General features: G+C 64.4%; 2 protein-coding genes and 1 pseudogene across 2 annotated transcripts; all 3 read left to right on the top strand.

Moving 5' to 3' along the window:
- Positions 1 to 2,344: 2,344 nt before the first annotated feature.
- On the top strand, positions 2,345 to 3,648 carry LOC128930487 (double homeobox protein 4-like protein 4). Its single transcript, XM_078360254.1, has one exon. It carries the CDS (start codon positions 2,389 to 2,391, stop codon positions 3,646 to 3,648), a length of 1,260 nt encoding a protein of 419 aa, XP_078216380.1. The 5' UTR covers positions 2,345 to 2,388.
- A 3,957-nt stretch (positions 3,649 to 7,605) lies between these two features.
- Positions 7,606 to 8,909, top strand: LOC144580828 (double homeobox protein 4-like protein 4). The gene has a single exon (XM_078360256.1). It carries the CDS (start codon positions 7,650 to 7,652, stop codon positions 8,907 to 8,909), a length of 1,260 nt encoding a protein of 419 aa, XP_078216382.1. The 5' UTR covers positions 7,606 to 7,649.
- A 3,957-nt stretch (positions 8,910 to 12,866) lies between these two features.
- Positions 12,867 to 14,071, top strand: LOC144580895 (double homeobox protein 4C-like; annotated as a pseudogene).
- The last annotated feature ends 7,902 nt before the right edge of the window (positions 14,072 to 21,973 follow it).

Raw genomic sequence — 21,973 nt, 5'->3', positions numbered from 1 at the left:
CGCCATCACCGAGTAGCGCCTGGCAGCTCAATATAGACCCGAGACCACTCCTCCCACGGCCCCGCTACGAACGACCCCGCGGGCAAACGGAAGGGCTGCTTTCTCCAGGCCGGAGGGAAGGCGGGTAGAGAAGCGGGGAGGATCCCAGGCCGCGAGGGAGGGACGAGGGAAGGGAGGGAAGGACGCAAGGGAGAGAGGGAGGGGGAAGGGAGTGAGGGAGGGACGGAGGGTGGGGGGTAGGGTGGGACCCAGCACCTAGGTCGTGTGACACTGTCCTCCTGCCTTGGCACCTCATGCTTGGGGCTTTGGGACATATGTCTGTGCTCATAACTAGGATGCTGTGATTCCCTTCTCTTGCCTCATATCTGCTCACATAGGAGTCAATAACATATTGCTGGGCCCGCCATCCAGTTACATTCCTTCTCTGTCATGACCCTCTTCTCAGAAAGCATTGCGACACACTGTTGAGTCCACAGTCAATGTGATGTGAGTCCCCTGCGTGAACCCTGCCCACAGAGACCATTGTGACGTCATGTCTGGGGACTCAACTATTCTCAGTGATTGTCTTGTTACCCCTGCTCTTTGCCCACAGGAGCGGATGTGGCTTGTCTCTGGGCCCAGCACCCAGGTGAGGTAACTGTGCTCGCCTGACTGGGCTGCGCTTACAAAAGAAAGAGTGACTTGTCACCGGGCCCGGCACACAGGCGATGCGGTCCCCTTGTCTGGGTTCTCGTCCACAGGTATCATCATGACATACTTTTGGTCTCTTCTGCTGGGTGGCCTGTGTCGCCCCCTTCTTCCTGGGAAGTGTCCACCGACACTGAAATGGAACATTTCACCTGACTCAGCACCTACACGACCTGTCTCTCGTATTACGCCTTGGCTTTTCCCACCGGGCTGATTGGGACATACAGCTGAGCACAGCCTCTAGGCTATTTAACTCTTCTCTTCTCACGTGGTCCTACCCACAGGAGGTATTGGGATATATTTCTAAGCACTTCACCTAGGTAATGACCCTTTTTGGGGCTTTCCCCGGATACGGTACGGTGACCTATTTCTGGACCAGCACCGAGGCGATGTCCCTCATTTCTCCTACCTGTTGCCTGTTAGGGCAAAGGAATTCCTAGGGGTGTGAGTCTACAGAAACCGCGATTCTTGCCTCCTCAGGAGAAACGACTCCACCGAGGGCCGTAAAGCAGGAGAGTTTCCGAGCAGCAGTAAACGTGTATGAAGAAGCTTCGGAAGCGGAAGAGAAGGAGGGAAAGTACGCGTGGCAGAGTGCCAAGAGGATGACTCACAAGGCAAAAGCAGGATGCGACCTTTCGACCTGGCGTTTTATATGTTGGAATGCCTCTGGGTTGTGGTTGTTGGTCGCGGTGTTGTCTTTCTTTGTTTTTCGTTTTGTTTCGTTTTTCTTCTTTTTTTAAAAGACGGAGTCTCGCCCTCTCGCCCAGGCTGGAGTTCAATGGCCGGATCTCGGCTCACCGCAACCTCCACCCCTCGGGTTCCGGTAATTCTCCTGCCCCAGCCTCCCAAGTCGCTGCGGTTACAGGCGTCTGCCACCACGCCCGGCTAATTTTTTTTTAACTTTTGTATGTGACCTCCGCAAGGGTGCCTGTCGCTCAGCTCTCTGTGGCTTCCTAAGTCGTGGTGACCTGATGACGTTCACCGTTTTCTTCCCCGAGCTCGGCGGGGAAACAGAAACTCCCAGGGATCCGTGGAAAAGCAGCAGCGTGTCGCTGCCCTTTCTATCCAGGTTGCCGAGACTCCCCGTGTGGCAGGAAACAGGAATGCCTCGTCAGGCCGTCTCTGCCCGGGAGAGTTTCTGTCTCCGTGCCTTCGCTCTCGTTTTCTAGAGGAACACGAACCGGATCCACGCAGCTGCGTGTGTGAGAGTGTCGCGGCCACGGCGACACCCACAGACGTGGACGCCTTGACGGAGAGGGGGGGCTTGGAAAACTCAGGCCTGTCACGGGGGTTCGCTTCTGCACGCCACCCTCCCTGGTGACGTGTTCGAGCCCGGAGAGAGGCTTCCAGTTTCCGTAGAATTCCTGGAGAACCCCAGAGGTCCAGCCCCCGAAGCCCCGCGTGTCCCTCCCCCGCCGCTCAGGCCCCACCCCCGACCACCCCACAGGGCCCTGGTGTCCCTGTGGTTTCCGGCTTGAGAGGGCGGGCTACCCCGCCCTGGGTCCCCGGAGCTCATGCAAATTCAGGAAGGGGTGGGGCCGCTAGGTCTCTATAAAAGCGGCCCCTGGCTGGCGGGGCCGGACTCCTGGCTTGACCTGCCTGCAGGTGCGGTGCACAGCAGAGGTTGGCTGAGGCGCGCGGGAGCCGCCGGGCCTCTGTGTGCCTGTGTCTGTCTGTGACACTCGGCCCGGTCTCCCCGCGATGGCTCTCCCCACAGCTCCCGGCAGCCCTCTCCCGGCGGAGGCCCGAGGGCGAGGAAGGCGAAAGAGGCTCGTTTGGACTCCGAGCCAGAGGGACGCCCTGCGAGCGTCCTTTGAGCGGAACCCGTACCCGGGCATGGCCACCAGAGAACAGCTGGCCCAGGCCATCGGCGTTCCGGAGCCCAGGGTCCAGATTTGGTTTCAGAACGAGAGATCGCGCCGGCTGAGGCAGCACCGGCGGGAATCCAGGCCCTGGCCTGGGCCACGCGGCCCGCCAGAAGGCCGGCGAAAGCGGACGGCCGTGACCCAGTCCCAGACCGCCGTGCTCCTCCGGGCCTTCGAGCGAGAGCGCTTTCCGGACTTCGCCACCAGGGAGGAACTGGCCAGAGAGACGGGCCTCCCGGAGTCCAGGATTCAGATTTGGTTTCAGAATCGAAGGGCCAGGCATCCAGGCCGGGCTGGCAGGGGACCCGCGGCCGCAGGCGGCCCGCGCGACACGGCCCCCGGCGGGCGCGGCTCCTCTGCTCGCTCCTGGGTCGCCTCCACCCACACCGGGGCGTGGGGGGCGGCGCTTCCCGCACCCCAAGTGCCCTGCGCGCCTGGGGCCCTCCCACAGGGGCCCGTCGTGAGCCAGGCAGCAGGGGCCGTGCCCCTGCTCCTGCACGGACAGGCCCCACAGGCAGAAGGAATCTCGCAACCTGACCCGGCGCTCGGGGCCCTCGGGGCTTTCGGGTTCGCCGCCCTGGCTCCTTCGGGGGTGGCGCTCCCCCAGCCTCAGAGCCTTCCGGGGCCTCCGCACCCGGGCAGATGCCACGAGGAGCGGGAGCCGCAGCACGCCGGCCTGCCGGGGACGTGCTCCGTGGGACAGCTTGGGCCCGCTCAAGCCGACTCACAGGGGCGAGGTGTGCAGGGTCCCTGGTGGGGCTGGGGCCAGGGGCCCCAGGTGGCCGGGGCGGCAGGGGAACCCCAAGCCGCGCCACCTCCACCTCCGCAGCCCGCACCCCCGGAGGCCTCCGCCTGGCAGGGGCAGATGCCAGCCCTGCAGGCGCCTTCCCAAGCGCTCCAGGAGCCGGAGGAGCGCTCGTCTGCGCTCACCTCCAGCCTGCTGGACGAGCTCCTGTCGACCCCAGAGTTTCAGCAGCAGGCACGACCTTTCCTAGAGACGGAGCCACTGGGGGAGCTGAAGGAGGTGGAAGAGCTCGCTTCCCTGGAGCCACCCCTCAGCGAGGAAGAATACCGGGCTCTGCTGGAGGAGCTTTAAAAGGCGCGCGCGGGTCGGGGAGGGGTGGGGGCAGGGCGGTGGCCTCTCTCCCGCCGTGAGGTGACCGTGTGGCTCCGCTTCCAGCGGCGTGTCTTGGCGTCTCGCCCTCCCGCTGACCTGTCTGGGATCCCTGAGTGCCAGGTCCGTCCGTCCGGTGAGAGACTACACACAGGGCAGGGCTGTGCCGTCCTTCTATCCCGGGCATCTTGGGGACCCCAGAGCCCGCCCAGGGCCCGGGAGCTGGGCGGTCTAGTGCGCCGGCGCGGGTCTGCAGGCAGCCCGCGGCGCTGCGCTTCGGGGGACCAGCGCAGGCAGAGCTGTCGTCCCTCCTCGCAGCCCTGCCCCCACGCCACCCCGCGTACTTCAGGAGGGTGGGCAGAGGGGGCGCTTTGCCCGGGAAACACCGGGCCGGGTCCGAAGGCGGGGCCGCTCTCCAATCCGCGACACGCCTCTTCTTGCCTCCCCGCTCCGCCCACCCATCACTGGCACACCGGTAACCCGCCAGCCTCCCCCTCCCACCGTCACGGAGCAGCGCCGGGCAGCCCAGTGCGGCCCCGAGACCACCCTTCCCCCCACCCCCAACCCCGTCTACCCCGCGAGCAAACGCTTGGACTGCCCTCTCCAGGCGCGAGGGATGGCGGCTAGAGATGGGGAGAGGATCCCAGGACCAGAGGGAGGGACGAGTGAAGGGAGGAAAGGACGGAAGGGAGAGAGGGAGGAAGGGAGGGAGGCAGGGACCGAGGGACAGGGAGGGACGCACAGGGAGGGACCCAGGGAGCGAAGGGAGGGTGAAAAGGAGAAAGAGAGAAAGGGGGAGAGAAAGGAAGAAACCGAGGTTTGGAGGGACTGAGGAAGAAAGGGAAAGACGGGAACAGGGTGGAACAGAGGGGGAGAGAGAGGGACCACGGGACAGAGGGACATAGGCAGAGATTAGAGCGGTCTCCTGCCTCCAGGACCAACGGAGGGACCCCACAGCCTTAAAGCATTTCGGGAGCTCAATGCGATGCGTGCCAGTCCTCGTTTCACCCACGGGGTTCACAGACGGCATATCCCCACGGCGAACCCTGCAACGGAGCGCGAGGCAGTCTCATCCCCACAGGGGTCACCCTCGGGCCGATTGAAGCGTGATTTCCGACTTCAGCCTGTGATCGGCTGGGTGTGCGCGTGCGCGCGTGTGCATGGATTTGAGGCTCCTGCGGCCTGTCTTGCCGTTTCGCTGACCTGCCTGGGAGCCCTCAGTTCTAGGTCCGTCCGGTGAGAGACAGCACACAGGGCGGGGCTGTGCTGTCATTCTCTCCCCAGCATCTAGGGAACCCCAGAACCCGCCCAGGGCCCGGGAGCTGGGCGGTCTAGTGCGCGTGCGCGGGTCTGCAGGCAGCCCGCGGCCGCTTCTGGGGACCGGCGCAGGCAGAGCTGTCGGCCCTCCTCGCAGCCCTGCCCCCACGCCACCCGGCCTACTTCAGGAGGGTGGGCGGAGGGAGCGTTTCGCCCCCCCCCCCGGAAACACCGGGCCGGGTCCCCAGGCAGGCCGGCTCTCCATTCCGCTGCACCCCTCTTCTGCCTCCCCGATTCGCCCACCGATCACTCGCACACCGGTGCCCCGCCAGCTTCCCCGCCATCACCGAGTAGCGCCTGGCAGCTCAATATAGACCCGAGACCACTCCTCCCACGGCCCCGCTACGAACGACCCCGCGGGCAAACGGAAGGGCTGCTTTCTCCAGGCCGGAGGGAAGGCGGGTAGAGAAGCGGGGAGGATCCCAGGCCGCGAGGGAGGGACGAGGGAAGGGAGGGAAGGACGCAAGGGAGAGAGGGAGGGGGAAGGGAGTGAGGGAGGGACGGAGGGTGGGGGGTAGGGTGGGACCCAGCACCTAGGTCGTGTGACACTGTCCTCCTGCCTTGGCACCTCATGCTTGGGGCTTTGGGACATATGTCTGTGCTCATAACTAGGATGCTGTGATTCCCTTCTCTTGCCTCATATCTGCTCACATAGGAGTCAATAACATATTGCTGGGCCCGCCATCCAGTTACATTCCTTCTCTGTCATGACCCTCTTCTCAGAAAGCATTGCGACACACTGTTGAGTCCACAGTCAATGTGATGTGAGTCCCCTGCGTGAACCCTGCCCACAGAGACCATTGTGACGTCATGTCTGGGGACTCAACTATTCTCAGTGATTGTCTTGTTACCCCTGCTCTTTGCCCACAGGAGCGGATGTGGCTTGTCTCTGGGCCCAGCACCCAGGTGAGGTAACTGTGCTCGCCTGACTGGGCTGCGCTTACAAAAGAAAGAGTGACTTGTCACCGGGCCCGGCACACAGGCGATGCGGTCCCCTTGTCTGGGTTCTCGTCCACAGGTATCATCATGACATACTTTTGGTCTCTTCTGCTGGGTGGCCTGTGTCGCCCCCTTCTTCCTGGGAAGTGTCCACCGACACTGAAATGGAACATTTCACCTGACTCAGCACCTACACGACCTGTCTCTCGTATTACGCCTTGGCTTTTCCCACCGGGCTGATTGGGACATACAGCTGAGCACAGCCTCTAGGCTATTTAACTCTTCTCTTCTCACGTGGTCCTACCCACAGGAGGTATTGGGATATATTTCTAAGCACTTCACCTAGGTAATGACCCTTTTTGGGGCTTTCCCCGGATACGGTACGGTGACCTATTTCTGGACCAGCACCGAGGCGATGTCCCTCATTTCTCCTACCTGTTGCCTGTTAGGGCAAAGGAATTCCTAGGGGTGTGAGTCTACAGAAACCGCGATTCTTGCCTCCTCAGGAGAAACGACTCCACCGAGGGCCGTAAAGCAGGAGAGTTTCCGAGCAGCAGTAAACGTGTATGAAGAAGCTTCGGAAGCGGAAGAGAAGGAGGGAAAGTACGCGTGGCAGAGTGCCAAGAGGATGACTCACAAGGCAAAAGCAGGATGCGACCTTTCGACCTGGCGTTTTATATGTTGGAATGCCTCTGGGTTGTGGTTGTTGGTCGCGGTGTTGTCTTTCTTTGTTTTTCGTTTTGTTTCGTTTTTCTTCTTTTTTTAAAAGACGGAGTCTCGCCCTCTCGCCCAGGCTGGAGTTCAATGGCCGGATCTCGGCTCACCGCAACCTCCACCCCTCGGGTTCCGGTAATTCTCCTGCCCCAGCCTCCCAAGTCGCTGCGGTTACAGGCGTCTGCCACCACGCCCGGCTAATTTTTTTTTAACTTTTGTATGTGACCTCCGCAAGGGTGCCTGTCGCTCAGCTCTCTGTGGCTTCCTAAGTCGTGGTGACCTGATGACGTTCACCGTTTTCTTCCCCGAGCTCGGCGGGGAAACAGAAACTCCCAGGGATCCGTGGAAAAGCAGCAGCGTGTCGCTGCCCTTTCTATCCAGGTTGCCGAGACTCCCCGTGTGGCAGGAAACAGGAATGCCTCGTCAGGCCGTCTCTGCCCGGGAGAGTTTCTGTCTCCGTGCCTTCGCTCTCGTTTTCTAGAGGAACACGAACCGGATCCACGCAGCTGCGTGTGTGAGAGTGTCGCGGCCACGGCGACACCCACAGACGTGGACGCCTTGACGGAGAGGGGGGGCTTGGAAAACTCAGGCCTGTCACGGGGGTTCGCTTCTGCACGCCACCCTCCCTGGTGACGTGTTCGAGCCCGGAGAGAGGCTTCCAGTTTCCGTAGAATTCCTGGAGAACCCCAGAGGTCCAGCCCCCGAAGCCCCGCGTGTCCCTCCCCCGCCGCTCAGGCCCCACCCCCGACCACCCCACAGGGCCCTGGTGTCCCTGTGGTTTCCGGCTTGAGAGGGCGGGCTACCCCGCCCTGGGTCCCCGGAGCTCATGCAAATTCAGGAAGGGGTGGGGCCGCTAGGTCTCTATAAAAGCGGCCCCTGGCTGGCGGGGCCGGACTCCTGGCTTGACCTGCCTGCAGGTGCGGTGCACAGCAGAGGTTGGCTGAGGCGCGCGGGAGCCGCCGGGCCTCTGTGTGCCTGTGTCTGTCTGTGACACTCGGCCCGGTCTCCCCGCGATGGCTCTCCCCACAGCTCCCGGCAGCCCTCTCCCGGCGGAGGCCCGAGGGCGAGGAAGGCGAAAGAGGCTCGTTTGGACTCCGAGCCAGAGGGACGCCCTGCGAGCGTCCTTTGAGCGGAACCCGTACCCGGGCATGGCCACCAGAGAACAGCTGGCCCAGGCCATCGGCGTTCCGGAGCCCAGGGTCCAGATTTGGTTTCAGAACGAGAGATCGCGCCGGCTGAGGCAGCACCGGCGGGAATCCAGGCCCTGGCCTGGGCCACGCGGCCCGCCAGAAGGCCGGCGAAAGCGGACGGCCGTGACCCAGTCCCAGACCGCCGTGCTCCTCCGGGCCTTCGAGCGAGAGCGCTTTCCGGACTTCGCCACCAGGGAGGAACTGGCCAGAGAGACGGGCCTCCCGGAGTCCAGGATTCAGATTTGGTTTCAGAATCGAAGGGCCAGGCATCCAGGCCGGGCTGGCAGGGGACCCGCGGCCGCAGGCGGCCCGCGCGACACGGCCCCCGGCGGGCGCGGCTCCTCTGCTCGCTCCTGGGTCGCCTCCACCCACACCGGGGCGTGGGGGGCGGCGCTTCCCGCACCCCAAGTGCCCTGCGCGCCTGGGGCCCTCCCACAGGGGCCCGTCGTGAGCCAGGCAGCAGGGGCCGTGCCCCTGCTCCTGCACGGACAGGCCCCACAGGCAGAAGGAATCTCGCAACCTGACCCGGCGCTCGGGGCCCTCGGGGCTTTCGGGTTCGCCGCCCTGGCTCCTTCGGGGGTGGCGCTCCCCCAGCCTCAGAGCCTTCCGGGGCCTCCGCACCCGGGCAGATGCCACGAGGAGCGGGAGCCGCAGCACGCCGGCCTGCCGGGGACGTGCTCCGTGGGACAGCTTGGGCCCGCTCAAGCCGACTCACAGGGGCGAGGTGTGCAGGGTCCCTGGTGGGGCTGGGGCCAGGGGCCCCAGGTGGCCGGGGCGGCAGGGGAACCCCAAGCCGCGCCACCTCCACCTCCGCAGCCCGCACCCCCGGAGGCCTCCGCCTGGCAGGGGCAGATGCCAGCCCTGCAGGCGCCTTCCCAAGCGCTCCAGGAGCCGGAGGAGCGCTCGTCTGCGCTCACCTCCAGCCTGCTGGACGAGCTCCTGTCGACCCCAGAGTTTCAGCAGCAGGCACGACCTTTCCTAGAGACGGAGCCACTGGGGGAGCTGAAGGAGGTGGAAGAGCTCGCTTCCCTGGAGCCACCCCTCAGCGAGGAAGAATACCGGGCTCTGCTGGAGGAGCTTTAAAAGGCGCGCGCGGGTCGGGGAGGGGTGGGGGCAGGGCGGTGGCCTCTCTCCCGCCGTGAGGTGACCGTGTGGCTCCGCTTCCAGCGGCGTGTCTTGGCGTCTCGCCCTCCCGCTGACCTGTCTGGGATCCCTGAGTGCCAGGTCCGTCCGTCCGGTGAGAGACTACACACAGGGCAGGGCTGTGCCGTCCTTCTATCCCGGGCATCTTGGGGACCCCAGAGCCCGCCCAGGGCCCGGGAGCTGGGCGGTCTAGTGCGCCGGCGCGGGTCTGCAGGCAGCCCGCGGCGCTGCGCTTCGGGGGACCAGCGCAGGCAGAGCTGTCGTCCCTCCTCGCAGCCCTGCCCCCACGCCACCCCGCGTACTTCAGGAGGGTGGGCAGAGGGGGCGCTTTGCCCGGGAAACACCGGGCCGGGTCCGAAGGCGGGGCCGCTCTCCAATCCGCGACACGCCTCTTCTTGCCTCCCCGCTCCGCCCACCCATCACTGGCACACCGGTAACCCGCCAGCCTCCCCCTCCCACCGTCACGGAGCAGCGCCGGGCAGCCCAGTGCGGCCCCGAGACCACCCTTCCCCCCACCCCCAACCCCGTCTACCCCGCGAGCAAACGCTTGGACTGCCCTCTCCAGGCGCGAGGGATGGCGGCTAGAGATGGGGAGAGGATCCCAGGACCAGAGGGAGGGACGAGTGAAGGGAGGAAAGGACGGAAGGGAGAGAGGGAGGAAGGGAGGGAGGCAGGGACCGAGGGACAGGGAGGGACGCACAGGGAGGGACCCAGGGAGCGAAGGGAGGGTGAAAAGGAGAAAGAGAGAAAGGGGGAGAGAAAGGAAGAAACCGAGGTTTGGAGGGACTGAGGAAGAAAGGGAAAGACGGGAACAGGGTGGAACAGAGGGGGAGAGAGAGGGACCACGGGACAGAGGGACATAGGCAGAGATTAGAGCGGTCTCCTGCCTCCAGGACCAACGGAGGGACCCCACAGCCTTAAAGCATTTCGGGAGCTCAATGCGATGCGTGCCAGTCCTCGTTTCACCCACGGGGTTCACAGACGGCATATCCCCACGGCGAACCCTGCAACGGAGCGCGAGGCAGTCTCATCCCCACAGGGGTCACCCTCGGGCCGATTGAAGCGTGATTTCCGACTTCAGCCTGTGATCGGCTGGGTGTGCGCGTGCGCGCGTGTGCATGGATTTGAGGCTCCTGCGGCCTGTCTTGCCGTTTCGCTGACCTGCCTGGGAGCCCTCAGTTCTAGGTCCGTCCGGTGAGAGACAGCACACAGGGCGGGGCTGTGCTGTCATTCTCTCCCCAGCATCTAGGGAACCCCAGAACCCGCCCAGGGCCCGGGAGCTGGGCGGTCTAGTGCGCGTGCGCGGGTCTGCAGGCAGCCCGCGGCCGCTTCTGGGGACCGGCGCAGGCAGAGCTGTCGGCCCTCCTCGCAGCCCTGCCCCCACGCCACCCGGCCTACTTCAGGAGGGTGGGCGGAGGGAGCGTTTCGCCCCCCCCCCCGGAAACACCGGGCCGGGTCCCCAGGCAGGCCGGCTCTCCATTCCGCTGCACCCCTCTTCTGCCTCCCCGATTCGCCCACCGATCACTCGCACACCGGTGCCCCGCCAGCTTCCCCGCCATCACCGAGTAGCGCCTGGCAGCTCAATATAGACCCGAGACCACTCCTCCCACGGCCCCGCTACGAACGACCCCGCGGGCAAACGGAAGGGCTGCTTTCTCCAGGCCGGAGGGAAGGCGGGTAGAGAAGCGGGGAGGATCCCAGGCCGCGAGGGAGGGACGAGGGAAGGGAGGGAAGGACGCAAGGGAGAGAGGGAGGGGGAAGGGAGTGAGGGAGGGACGGAGGGTGGGGGGTAGGGTGGGACCCAGCACCTAGGTCGTGTGACACTGTCCTCCTGCCTTGGCACCTCATGCTTGGGGCTTTGGGACATATGTCTGTGCTCATAACTAGGATGCTGTGATTCCCTTCTCTTGCCTCATATCTGCTCACATAGGAGTCAATAACATATTGCTGGGCCCGCCATCCAGTTACATTCCTTCTCTGTCATGACCCTCTTCTCAGAAAGCATTGCGACACACTGTTGAGTCCACAGTCAATGTGATGTGAGTCCCCTGCGTGAACCCTGCCCACAGAGACCATTGTGACGTCATGTCTGGGGACTCAACTATTCTCAGTGATTGTCTTGTTACCCCTGCTCTTTGCCCACAGGAGCGGATGTGGCTTGTCTCTGGGCCCAGCACCCAGGTGAGGTAACTGTGCTCGCCTGACTGGGCTGCGCTTACAAAAGAAAGAGTGACTTGTCACCGGGCCCGGCACACAGGCGATGCGGTCCCCTTGTCTGGGTTCTCGTCCACAGGTATCATCATGACATACTTTTGGTCTCTTCTGCTGGGTGGCCTGTGTCGCCCCCTTCTTCCTGGGAAGTGTCCACCGACACTGAAATGGAACATTTCACCTGACTCAGCACCTACACGACCTGTCTCTCGTATTACGCCTTGGCTTTTCCCACCGGGCTGATTGGGACATACAGCTGAGCACAGCCTCTAGGCTATTTAACTCTTCTCTTCTCACGTGGTCCTACCCACAGGAGGTATTGGGATATATTTCTAAGCACTTCACCTAGGTAATGACCCTTTTTGGGGCTTTCCCCGGATACGGTACGGTGACCTATTTCTGGACCAGCACCGAGGCGATGTCCCTCATTTCTCCTACCTGTTGCCTGTTAGGGCAAAGGAATTCCTAGGGGTGTGAGTCTACAGAAACCGCGATTCTTGCCTCCTCAGGAGAAACGACTCCACCGAGGGCCGTAAAGCAGGAGAGTTTCCGAGCAGCAGTAAACGTGTATGAAGAAGCTTCGGAAGCGGAAGAGAAGGAGGGAAAGTACGCGTGGCAGAGTGCCAAGAGGATGACTCACAAGGCAAAAGCAGGATGCGACCTTTCGACCTGGCGTTTTATATGTTGGAATGCCTCTGGGTTGTGGTTGTTGGTCGCGGTGTTGTCTTTCTTTGTTTTTCGTTTTGTTTCGTTTTTCTTCTTTTTTTAAAAGACGGAGTCTCGCCCTCTCGCCCAGGCTGGAGTTCAATGGCCGGATCTCGGCTCACCGCAACCTCCACCCCTCGGGTTCCGGTAATTCTCCTGCCCCAGCCTCCCAAGTCGCTGCGGTTACAGGCGTCTGCCACCACGCCCGGCTAATTTTTTTTTAACTTTTGTATGTGACCTCCGCAAGGGTGCCTGTCGCTCAGCTCTCTGTGGCTTCCTAAGTCGTGGTGACCTGATGACGTTCACCGTTTTCTTCCCCGAGCTCGGCGGGGAAACAGAAACTCCCAGGGATCCGTGGAAAAGCAGCAGCGTGTCGCTGCCCTTTCTATCCAGGTTGCCGAGACTCCCCGTGTGGCAGGAAACAGGAATGCCTCGTCAGGCCGTCTCTGCCCGGGAGAGTTTCTGTCTCCGTGCCTTCGCTCTCGTTTTCTAGAGGAACACGAACCGGATCCACGCAGCTGCGTGTGTGAGAGTGTCGCGGCCACGGCGACACCCACAGACGTGGACGCCTTGACGGAGAGGGGGGGCTTGGAAAACTCAGGCCTGTCACGGGGGTTCGCTTCTGCACGCCACCCTCCCTGGTGACGTGTTCGAGCCCGGAGAGAGGCTTCCAGTTTCCGTAGAATTCCTGGAGAACCCCAGAGGTCCAGCCCCCGAAGCCCCGCGTGTCCCTCCCCCGCCGCTCAGGCCCCACCCCCGACCACCCCACAGGGCCCTGGTGTCCCTGTGGTTTCCGGCTTGAGAGGGCGGGCTACCCCGCCCTGGGTCCCCGGAGCTCATGCAAATTCAGGAAGGGGTGGGGCCGCTAGGTCTCTATAAAAGCGGCCCCTGGCTGGCGGGGCCGGACTCCTGGCTTGACCTGCCTGCAGGTGCGGTGCACAGCAGAGGTTGGCTGAGGCGCGCGGGAGCCGCCGGGCCTCTGTGTGCCTGTGTCTGTCTGTGACACTCGGCCCGGTCTCCCCGCGATGGCTCTCCCCACAGCTCCCGGCAGCCCTCTCCCGGCGGAGGCCCGAGGGCGAGGAAGGCGAAAGAGGCTCGTTTGGACTCCGAGCCAGAGGGACGCCCTGCGAGCGTCCTTTGAGCGGAACCCGTACCCGGGCATGGCCACCAGAGAACAGCTGGCCCAGGCCATCGGCGTTCCGGAGCCCAGGGTCCAGATTTGGTTTCAGAACGAGAGATCGCGCCGGCTGAGGCAGCACCGGCGGGAATCCAGGCCCTGGCCTGGGCCACGCGGCCCGCCAGAAGGCCGGCGAAAGCGGACGGCCGTGACCCAGTCCCAGACCGCCGTGCTCCTCCGGGCCTTCGAGCGAGAGCGCTTTCCGGACTTCGCCACCAGGGAGGAACTGGCCAGAGAGACGGGCCTCCCGGAGTCCAGGATTCAGATTTGGTTTCAGAATCGAAGGGCCAGGCATCCAGGCCGGGCTGGCAGGGGACCCGCGGCCGCAGGCGGCCCGCGCGACACGGCCCCCGGCGGGCGCGGCTCCTCTGCTCGCTCCTGGGTCGCCTCCACCCACACCGGGGCGTGGGGGGCGGCGCTTCCCGCACCCCAAGTGCCCTGCGCGCCTGGGGCCCTCCCACAGGGGCCCGTCGTGAGCCAGGCAGCAGGGGCCGTGCCCCTGCTCCTGCACGGACAGGCCCCACAGGCAGAAGGAATCTCGCAACCTGACCCGGCGCTCGGGGCCCTCGGGGCTTTCGGGTTCGCCGCCCTGGCTCCTTCGGGGGTGGCGCTCCCCCAGCCTCAGAGCCTTCCGGGGCCTCCGCACCCGGGCAGATGCCACGAGGAGCGGGAGCCGCAGCACGCCGGCCTGCCGGGGGGACGTGCTCCGTGGGACAGCTTGGGCCCGCTCAAGCCGACTCACAGGGGCGAGGTGTGCAGGGTCCCTGGTGGGGCTGGGGCCAGGGGCCCCAGGTGGCCGGGGCGGCAGGGGAACCCCAAGCCGCGCCACCTCCACCTCCGCAGCCCGCACCCCCGGAGGCCTCCGCCTGGCAGGGGCAGATGCCAGCCCTGCAGGCGCCTTCCCAAGCGCTCCAGGAGCCGGAGGAGCGCTCGTCTGCGCTCACCTCCAGCCTGCTGGACGAGCTCCTGTCGACCCCAGAGTTTCAGCAGCAGGCACGACCTTTCCTAGAGACGGAGCCACTGGGGGAGCTGAAGGAGGTGGAAGAGCTCGCTTCCCTGGAGCCACCCCTCAGCGAGGAAGAATACCGGGCTCTGCTGGAGGAGCTTTAAAAGGCGCGCGCGGGTCGGGGAGGGGTGGGGGCAGGGCGGTGGCCTCTCTCCCGCCGTGAGGTGACCGTGTGGCTCCGCTTCCAGCGGCGTGTCTTGGCGTCTCGCCCTCCCGCTGACCTGTCTGGGATCCCTGAGTGCCAGGTCCGTCCGTCCGGTGAGAGACTACACACAGGGCAGGGCTGTGCCGTCCTTCTATCCCGGGCATCTTGGGGACCCCAGAGCCCGCCCAGGGCCCGGGAGCTGGGCGGTCTAGTGCGCCGGCGCGGGTCTGCAGGCAGCCCGCGGCGCTGCGCTTCGGGGGACCAGCGCAGGCAGAGCTGTCGTCCCTCCTCGCAGCCCTGCCCCCACGCCACCCCGCGTACTTCAGGAGGGTGGGCAGAGGGGGCGCTTTGCCCGGGAAACACCGGGCCGGGTCCGAAGGCGGGGCCGCTCTCCAATCCGCGACACGCCTCTTCTTGCCTCCCCGCTCCGCCCACCCATCACTGGCACACCGGTAACCCGCCAGCCTCCCCCTCCCACCGTCACGGAGCAGCGCCGGGCAGCCCAGTGCGGCCCCGAGACCACCCTTCCCCCCACCCCCAACCCCGTCTACCCCGCGAGCAAACGCTTGGACTGCCCTCTCCAGGCGCGAGGGATGGCGGCTAGAGATGGGGAGAGGATCCCAGGACCAGAGGGAGGGACGAGTGAAGGGAGGAAAGGACGGAAGGGAGAGAGGGAGGAAGGGAGGGAGGCAGGGACCGAGGGACAGGGAGGGACGCACAGGGAGGGACCCAGGGAGCGAAGGGAGGGTGAAAAGGAGAAAGAGAGAAAGGGGGAGAGAAAGGAAGAAACCGAGGTTTGGAGGGACTGAGGAAGAAAGGGAAAGACGGGAACAGGGTGGAACAGAGGGGGAGAGAGAGGGACCACGGGACAGAGGGACATAGGCAGAGATTAGAGCGGTCTCCTGCCTCCAGGACCAACGGAGGGACCCCACAGCCTTAAAGCATTTCGGGAGCTCAATGCGATGCGTGCCAGTCCTCGTTTCACCCACGGGGTTCACAGACGGCATATCCCCACGGCGAACCCTGCAACGGAGCGCGAGGCAGTCTCATCCCCACAGGGGTCACCCTCGGGCCGATTGAAGCGTGATTTCCGACTTCAGCCTGTGATCGGCTGGGTGTGCGCGTGCGCGCGTGTGCATGGATTTGAGGCTCCTGCGGCCTGTCTTGCCGTTTCGCTGACCTGCCTGGGAGCCCTCAGTTCTAGGTCCGTCCGGTGAGAGACAGCACACAGGGCGGGGCTGTGCTGTCATTCTCTCCCCAGCATCTAGGGAACCCCAGAACCCGCCCAGGGCCCGGGAGCTGGGCGGTCTAGTGCGCGTGCGCGGGTCTGCAGGCAGCCCGCGGCCGCTTCTGGGGACCAGCGCAGGCAGAGCTGTCGGCCCTCCTCGCAGCCCTGCCCCCACGCCACCCGGCCTACTTCAGGAGGGTGGGCGGAGGGAGCGTTTCGCCCCCCCCCCCCGGAAACACCGGGCCGGGTCCCCAGGCAGGCCGGCTCTCCATTCCGCTGCACCCCTCTTCTGCCTCCCCGATTCGCCCACCGATCACTCGCACACCGGTGCCCCGCCAGCTTCCCCGCCATCACCGAGTAGCGCCTGGCAGCTCAATATAGACCCGAGACCACTCCTCCCACGGCCCCGCTACGAACGACCCCGCGGGCAAACGGAAGGGCTGCTTTCTCCAGGCCGGAGGGAAGGCGGGTAGAGAAGCGGGGAGGATCCCAGGCCGCGAGGGAGGGACGAGGGAAGGGAGGGAAGGACGCAAGGGAGAGAGGGAGGGGGAAGGGAGTGAGGGAGGGACGGAGGGTGGGGGGTAGGGTGGGACCCAGCACCTAGGTCGTGTGACACTGTCCTCCTGCCTTGGCACCTCATGCTTGGGGCTTTGGGACATATGTCTGTGCTCATAACTAGGATGCTGTGATTCCCTTCTCTTGCCTCATATCTGCTCACATAGGAGTCAATAACATATTGCTGGGCCCGCCATCCAGTTACATTCCTTCTCTGTCATGACCCTCTTCTCAGAAAGCATTGCGACACACTGTTGAGTCCACAGTCAATGTGATGTGAGTCCCCTGCGTGAACCCTGCCCACAGAGACCATTGTGACGTCATGTCTGGGGACTCAACTATTCTCAGTGATTGTCTTGTTACCCCTGCTCTTTGCCCACAGGAGCGGATGTGGCTTGTCTCTGGGCCCAGCACCCAGGTGAGGTAACTGTGCTCGCCTGACTGGGCTGCGCTTACAAAAGAAAGAGTGACTTGTCACCGGGCCCGGCACACAGGCGATGCGGTCCCCTTGTCTGGGTTCTCGTCCACAGGTATCATCATGACATACTTTTGGTCTCTTCTGCTGGGTGGCCTGTGTCGCCCCCTTCTTCCTGGGAAGTGTCCACCGACACTGAAATGGAACATTTCACCTGACTCAGCACCTACACGACCTGTCTCTCGTATTACGCCTTGGCTTTTCCCACCGGGCTGATTGGGACATACAGCTGAGCACAGCCTCTAGGCTATTTAACTCTTCTCTTCTCACGTGGTCCTACCCACAGGAGGTATTGGGATATATTTCTAAGCACTTCACCTAGGTAATGACCCTTTTTGGGGCTTTCCCCGGATACGGTACGGTGACCTATTTCTGGACCAGCACCGAGGCGATGTCCCTCATTTCTCCTACCTGTTGCCTGTTAGGGCAAAGGAATTCCTAGGGGTGTGAGTCTACAGAAACCGCGATTCTTGCCTCCTCAGGAGAAACGACTCCACCGAGGGCCGTAAAGCAGGAGAGTTTCCGAGCAGCAGTAAACGTGTATGAAGAAGCTTCGGAAGCGGAAGAGAAGGAGGGAAAGTACGCGTGGCAGAGTGCCAAGAGGATGACTCACAAGGCAAAAGCAGGATGCGACCTTTCGACCTGGCGTTTTATATGTTGGAATGCCTCTGGGTTGTGGTTGTTGGTCGCGGTGTTGTCTTTCTTTGTTTTTCGTTTTGTTTCGTTTTTCTTCTTTTTTTAAAAGACGGAGTCTCGCCCTCTCGCCCAGGCTGGAGTTCAATGGCCGGATCTCGGCTCACCGCAACCTCCACCCCTCGGGTTCCGGTAATTCTCCTGCCCCAGCCTCCCAAGTCGCTGCGGTTACAGGCGTCTGCCACCACGCCCGGCTAATTTTTTTTTAACTTTTGTATGTGACCTCCGCAAGGGTGCCTGTCGCTCAGCTCTCTGTGGCTTCCTAAGTCGTGGTGACCTGATGACGTTCACCGTTTTCTTCCCCGAGCTCGGCGGGGAAACAGAAACTCCCAGGGATCCGTGGAAAAGCAGCAGCGTGTCGCTGCCCTTTCTATCCAGGTTGCCGAGACTCCCCGTGTGGCAGGAAACAGGAATGCCTCGTCAGGCCGTCTCTGCCCGGGAGAGTTTCTGTCTCCGTGCCTTCGCTCTCGTTTTCTAGAGGAACACGAACCGGATCCACGCAGCTGCGTGTGTGAGAGTGTCGCGGCCACGGCGACACCCACAGACGTGGACGCCTTGACGGAGAGGGGGGGCTTGGAAAACTCAGGCCTGTCACGGGGGTTCGCTTCTGCACGCCACCCTCCCTGGTGACGTGTTCGAGCCCGGAGAGAGGCTTCCAGTTTCCGTAGAATTCCTGGAGAACCCCAGAGGTCCAGCCCCCGAAGCCCCGCGTGTCCCTCCCCCGCCGCTCAGGCCCCACCCCCGACCACCCCACAGGGCCCTGGTGTCCCTGTGGTTTCCGGCTTGAGAGGGCGGGCTACCCCGCCCTGGGTCCCCGGAGCTCATGCAAATTCAGGAAGGGGTGGGGCCGCTAGGTCTCTATAAAAGCGGCCCCTGGCTGGCGGGGCCGGACTCCTGGCTTGACCTGCCTGCAGGTGCGGTGCACAGCAGAGGTTGGCTGAGGCGCGCGGGAGCCGCCGGGCCTCTGTGTGCCTGTGTCTGTCTGTGACACTCGGCCCGGTCTCCCCGCGATGGCTCTCCCCACAGCTCCCGGCAGCCCTCTCCCGGCGGAGGCCCGAGGGCGAGGAAGGCGAAAGAGGCTCGTTTGGACTCCGAGCCAGAGGGACGCCCTGCGAGCGTCCTTTGAGCGGAACCCGTACCCGGGCATGGCCACCAGAGAACAGCTGGCCCAGGCCATCGGCGTTCCGGAGCCCAGGGTCCAGATTTGGTTTCAGAAGGAGAGATCGCGCCGGCTGAGGCAGCACCGGCGGGAATCCAGGCCCTGGCCTGGGCCACGCGGCCCGCCAGAAGGCCGGCGAAAGCGGACGGCCGTGACCCAGTCCCAGACCGCCGTGCTCCTCCGGGCCTTCGAGCGAGAGCGCTTTCCGGACTTCGCCACCAGGGAGGAACTGGCCAGAGAGACGGGCCTCCCGGAGTCCAGGATTCAGATTTGGTTTCAGAATCGAAGGGCCAGGCATCCAGGCCGGGCTGGCAGGGGACCCGCGGCCGCAGGCGGCCCGCGCGACACGGCCCCCGGCGGGCGCGGCTCCTCTGCTCGCTCCTGGGTCGCCTCCACCCACACCGGGGCGTGGGGGGCGGCGCTTCCCGCACCCCAAGTGCCCTGCGCGCCTGGGGCCCTCCCACAGGGGCCCGTCGTGAGCCAGGCAGCAGGGGCCGTGCCCCTGCTCCTGCACGGACAGGCCCCACAGGCAGAAGGAATCTCGCAACCTGACCCGGCGCTCGGGGCCCTCGGGGCTTTCGGGTTCGCCGCCCTGGCTCCTTCGGGGGTGGCGCTCCCCCAGCCTCAGAGCCTTCCGGGGCCTCCGCACCCGGGCAGATGCCACGAGGAGCGGGAGCCGCAGCACGCCGGCCTGCCGGGGACGTGCTCCGTGGGACAGCTTGGGCCCGCTCAAGCCGACTCACAGGGGCGAGGTGTGCAGGGTCCCTGGTGGGGCTGGGGCCAGGGGCCCCAGGTGGCCGGGGCGGCAGGGGAACCCCAAGCCGCGCCACCTCCACCTCCGCAGCCCGCACCCCCGGAGGCCTCCGCCTGGCAGGGGCAGATGCCAGCCCTGCAGGCGCCTTCCCAAGCGCTCCAGGAGCCGGAGGAGCGCTCGTCTGCGCTCACCTCCAGCCTGCTGGACGAGCTCCTGTCGACCCCAGAGTTTCAGCAGCAGGCACGACCTTTCCTAGAGACGGAGCCACTGGGGGAGCTGAAGGAGGTGGAAGAGCTCGCTTCCCTGGAGCCACCCCTCAGCGAGGAAGAATACCGGGCTCTGCTGGAGGAGCTTTAAAAGGCGCGCGCGGGTCGGGGAGGGGTGGGGGCAGGGCGGTGGCCTCTCTCCCGCCGTGAGGTGACCGTGTGGCTCCGCTTCCAGCGGCGTGTCTTGGCGTCTCGCCCTCCCGCTGACCTGTCTGGGATCCCTGAGTGCCAGGTCCGTCCGTCCGGTGAGAGACTACACACAGGGCAGGGCTGTGCCGTCCTTCTATCCCGGGCATCTTGGGGACCCCAGAGCCCGCCCAGGGCCCGGGAGCTGGGCGGTCTAGTGCGCCGGCGCGGGTCTGCAGGCAGCCCGCGGCGCTGCGCTTCGGGGGACCAGCGCAGGCAGAGCTGTCGTCCCTCCTCGCAGCCCTGCCCCCACGCCACCCCGCGTACTTCAGGAGGGTGGGCAGAGGGGGCGCTTTGCCCGGGAAACACCGGGCCGGGTCCGAAGGCGGGGCCGCTCTCCAATCCGCGACACGCCTCTTCTTGCCTCCCCGCTCCGCCCACCCATCACTGGCACACCGGTAACCCGCCAGCCTCCCCCTCCCACCGTCACGGAGCAGCGCCGGGCAGCCCAGTGCGGCCCCGAGACCACCCTTCCCCCCACCCCCAACCCCGTCTACCCCGCGAGCAAACGCTTGGACTGCCCTCTCCAGGCGCGAGGGATGGCGGCTAGAGATGGGGAGAGGATCCCAGGACCAGAGGGAGGGACGAGTGAAGGGAGGAAAGGACGGAAGGGAGAGAGGGAGGAAGGGAGGGAGGCAGGGACCGAGGGACAGGGAGGGACGCACAGGGAGGGACCCAGGGAGCGAAGGGAGGGTGAAAAGGAGAAAGAGAGAAAGGGGGAGAGAAAGGAAGAAACCGAGGTTTGGAGGGACTGAGGAAGAAAGGGAAAGACGGGAACAGGGTGGAACAGAGGGGGAGAGAGAGGGACCACGGGACAGAGGGACATAGGCAGAGATTAGAGCGGTCTCCTGCCTCCAGGACCAACGGAGGGACCCCACAGCCTTAAAGCATTTCGGGAGCTCAATGCGATGCGTGCCAGTCCTCGTTTCACCCACGGGGTTCACAGACGGCATATCCCCACGGCGAACCCTGCAACGGAGCGCGAGGCAGTCTCATCCCCACAGGGGTCACCCTCGGGCCGATTGAAGCGTGATTTCCGACTTCAGCCTGTGATCGGCTGGGTGTGCGCGTGCGCGCGTGTGCATGGATTTGAGGCTCCTGCGGCCTGTCTTGCCGTTTCGCTGACCTGCCTGGGAGCCCTCAGTTCTAGGTCCGTCCGGTGAGAGACAGCACACAGGGCGGGGCTGTGCTGTCATTCTCTCCCCAGCATCTAGGGAACCCCAGAACCCGCCCAGGGCCCGGGAGCTGGGCGGTCTAGTGCGCGTGCGCGGGTCTGCAGGCAGCCCGCGGCCGCTTCTGGGGACCGGCGCAGGCAGAGCTGTCGGCCCTCCTCGCAGCCCTGCCCCCACGCCACCCGGCCTACTTCAGGAGGGTGGGCGGAGGGAGCGTTTCGCCCCCCCCCCCCGGAAACACCGGGCCGGGTCCCCAGGCAGGCCGGCTCTCCATTCCGCTGCACCCCTCTTCTGCCTCCCCGATTCGCCCACCGATCACTCGCACACCGGTGCCCCGCCAGCTTCCCCGCCATCACCGAGTAGCGCCTGGCAGCTCAATATAGACCCGAGACCACTCCTCCCACGGCCCCGCTACGAACGACCCCGCGGGCAAACGGAAGGGCTGCTTTCTCCAGGCCGGAGGGAAGGCGGGTAGAGAAGCGGGGAGGATCCCAGGCCGCGAGGGAGGGACGAGGGAAGGGAGGGAAGGACGCAAGGGAGAGAGGGAGGGGGAAGGGAGTGAGGGAGGGACGGAGGGTGGGGGGTAGGGTGGGACCCAGCACCTAGGTCGTGTGACACTGTCCTCCTGCCTTGGCACCTCATGCTTGGGGCTTTGGGACATATGTCTGTGCTCATAACTAGGATGCTGTGATTCCCTTCTCTTGCCTCATATCTGCTCACATAGGAGTCAATAACATATTGCTGGGCCCGCCATCCAGTTACATTCCTTCTCTGTCATGACCCTCTTCTCAGAAAGCATTGCGACACACTGTTGAGTCCACAGTCAATGTGATGTGAGTCCCCTGCGTGAACCCTGCCCACAGAGACCATTGTGACGTCATGTCTGGGGACTCAACTATTCTCAGTGATTGTCTTGTTACCCCTGCTCTTTGCCCACAGGAGCGGATGTGGCTTGTCTCTGGGCCCAGCACCCAGGTGAGGTAACTGTGCTCGCCTGACTGGGCTGCGCTTACAAAAGAAAGAGTGACTTGTCACCGGGCCCGGCACACAGGCGATGCGGTCCCCTTGTCTGGGTTCTCGTCCACAGGTATCATCATGACATACTTTTGGTCTCTTCTGCTGGGTGGCCTGTGTCGCCCCCTTCTTCCTGGGAAGTGTCCACCGACACTGAAATGGAACATTTCACCTGACTCAGCACCTACACGACCTGTCTCTCGTATTACGCCTTGGCTTTTCCCACCGGGCTGATTGGGACATACAGCTGAGCACAGC

Source organism: Callithrix jacchus, chromosome 22 (genome assembly GCF_049354715.1).
Source record: "Callithrix jacchus isolate 240 chromosome 22, calJac240_pri, whole genome shotgun sequence".
NCBI lineage: Eukaryota > Metazoa > Chordata > Mammalia > Primates > Cebidae > Callithrix > Callithrix jacchus.
This window is presented reverse-complemented; position numbering and strand designations above follow the sequence as displayed.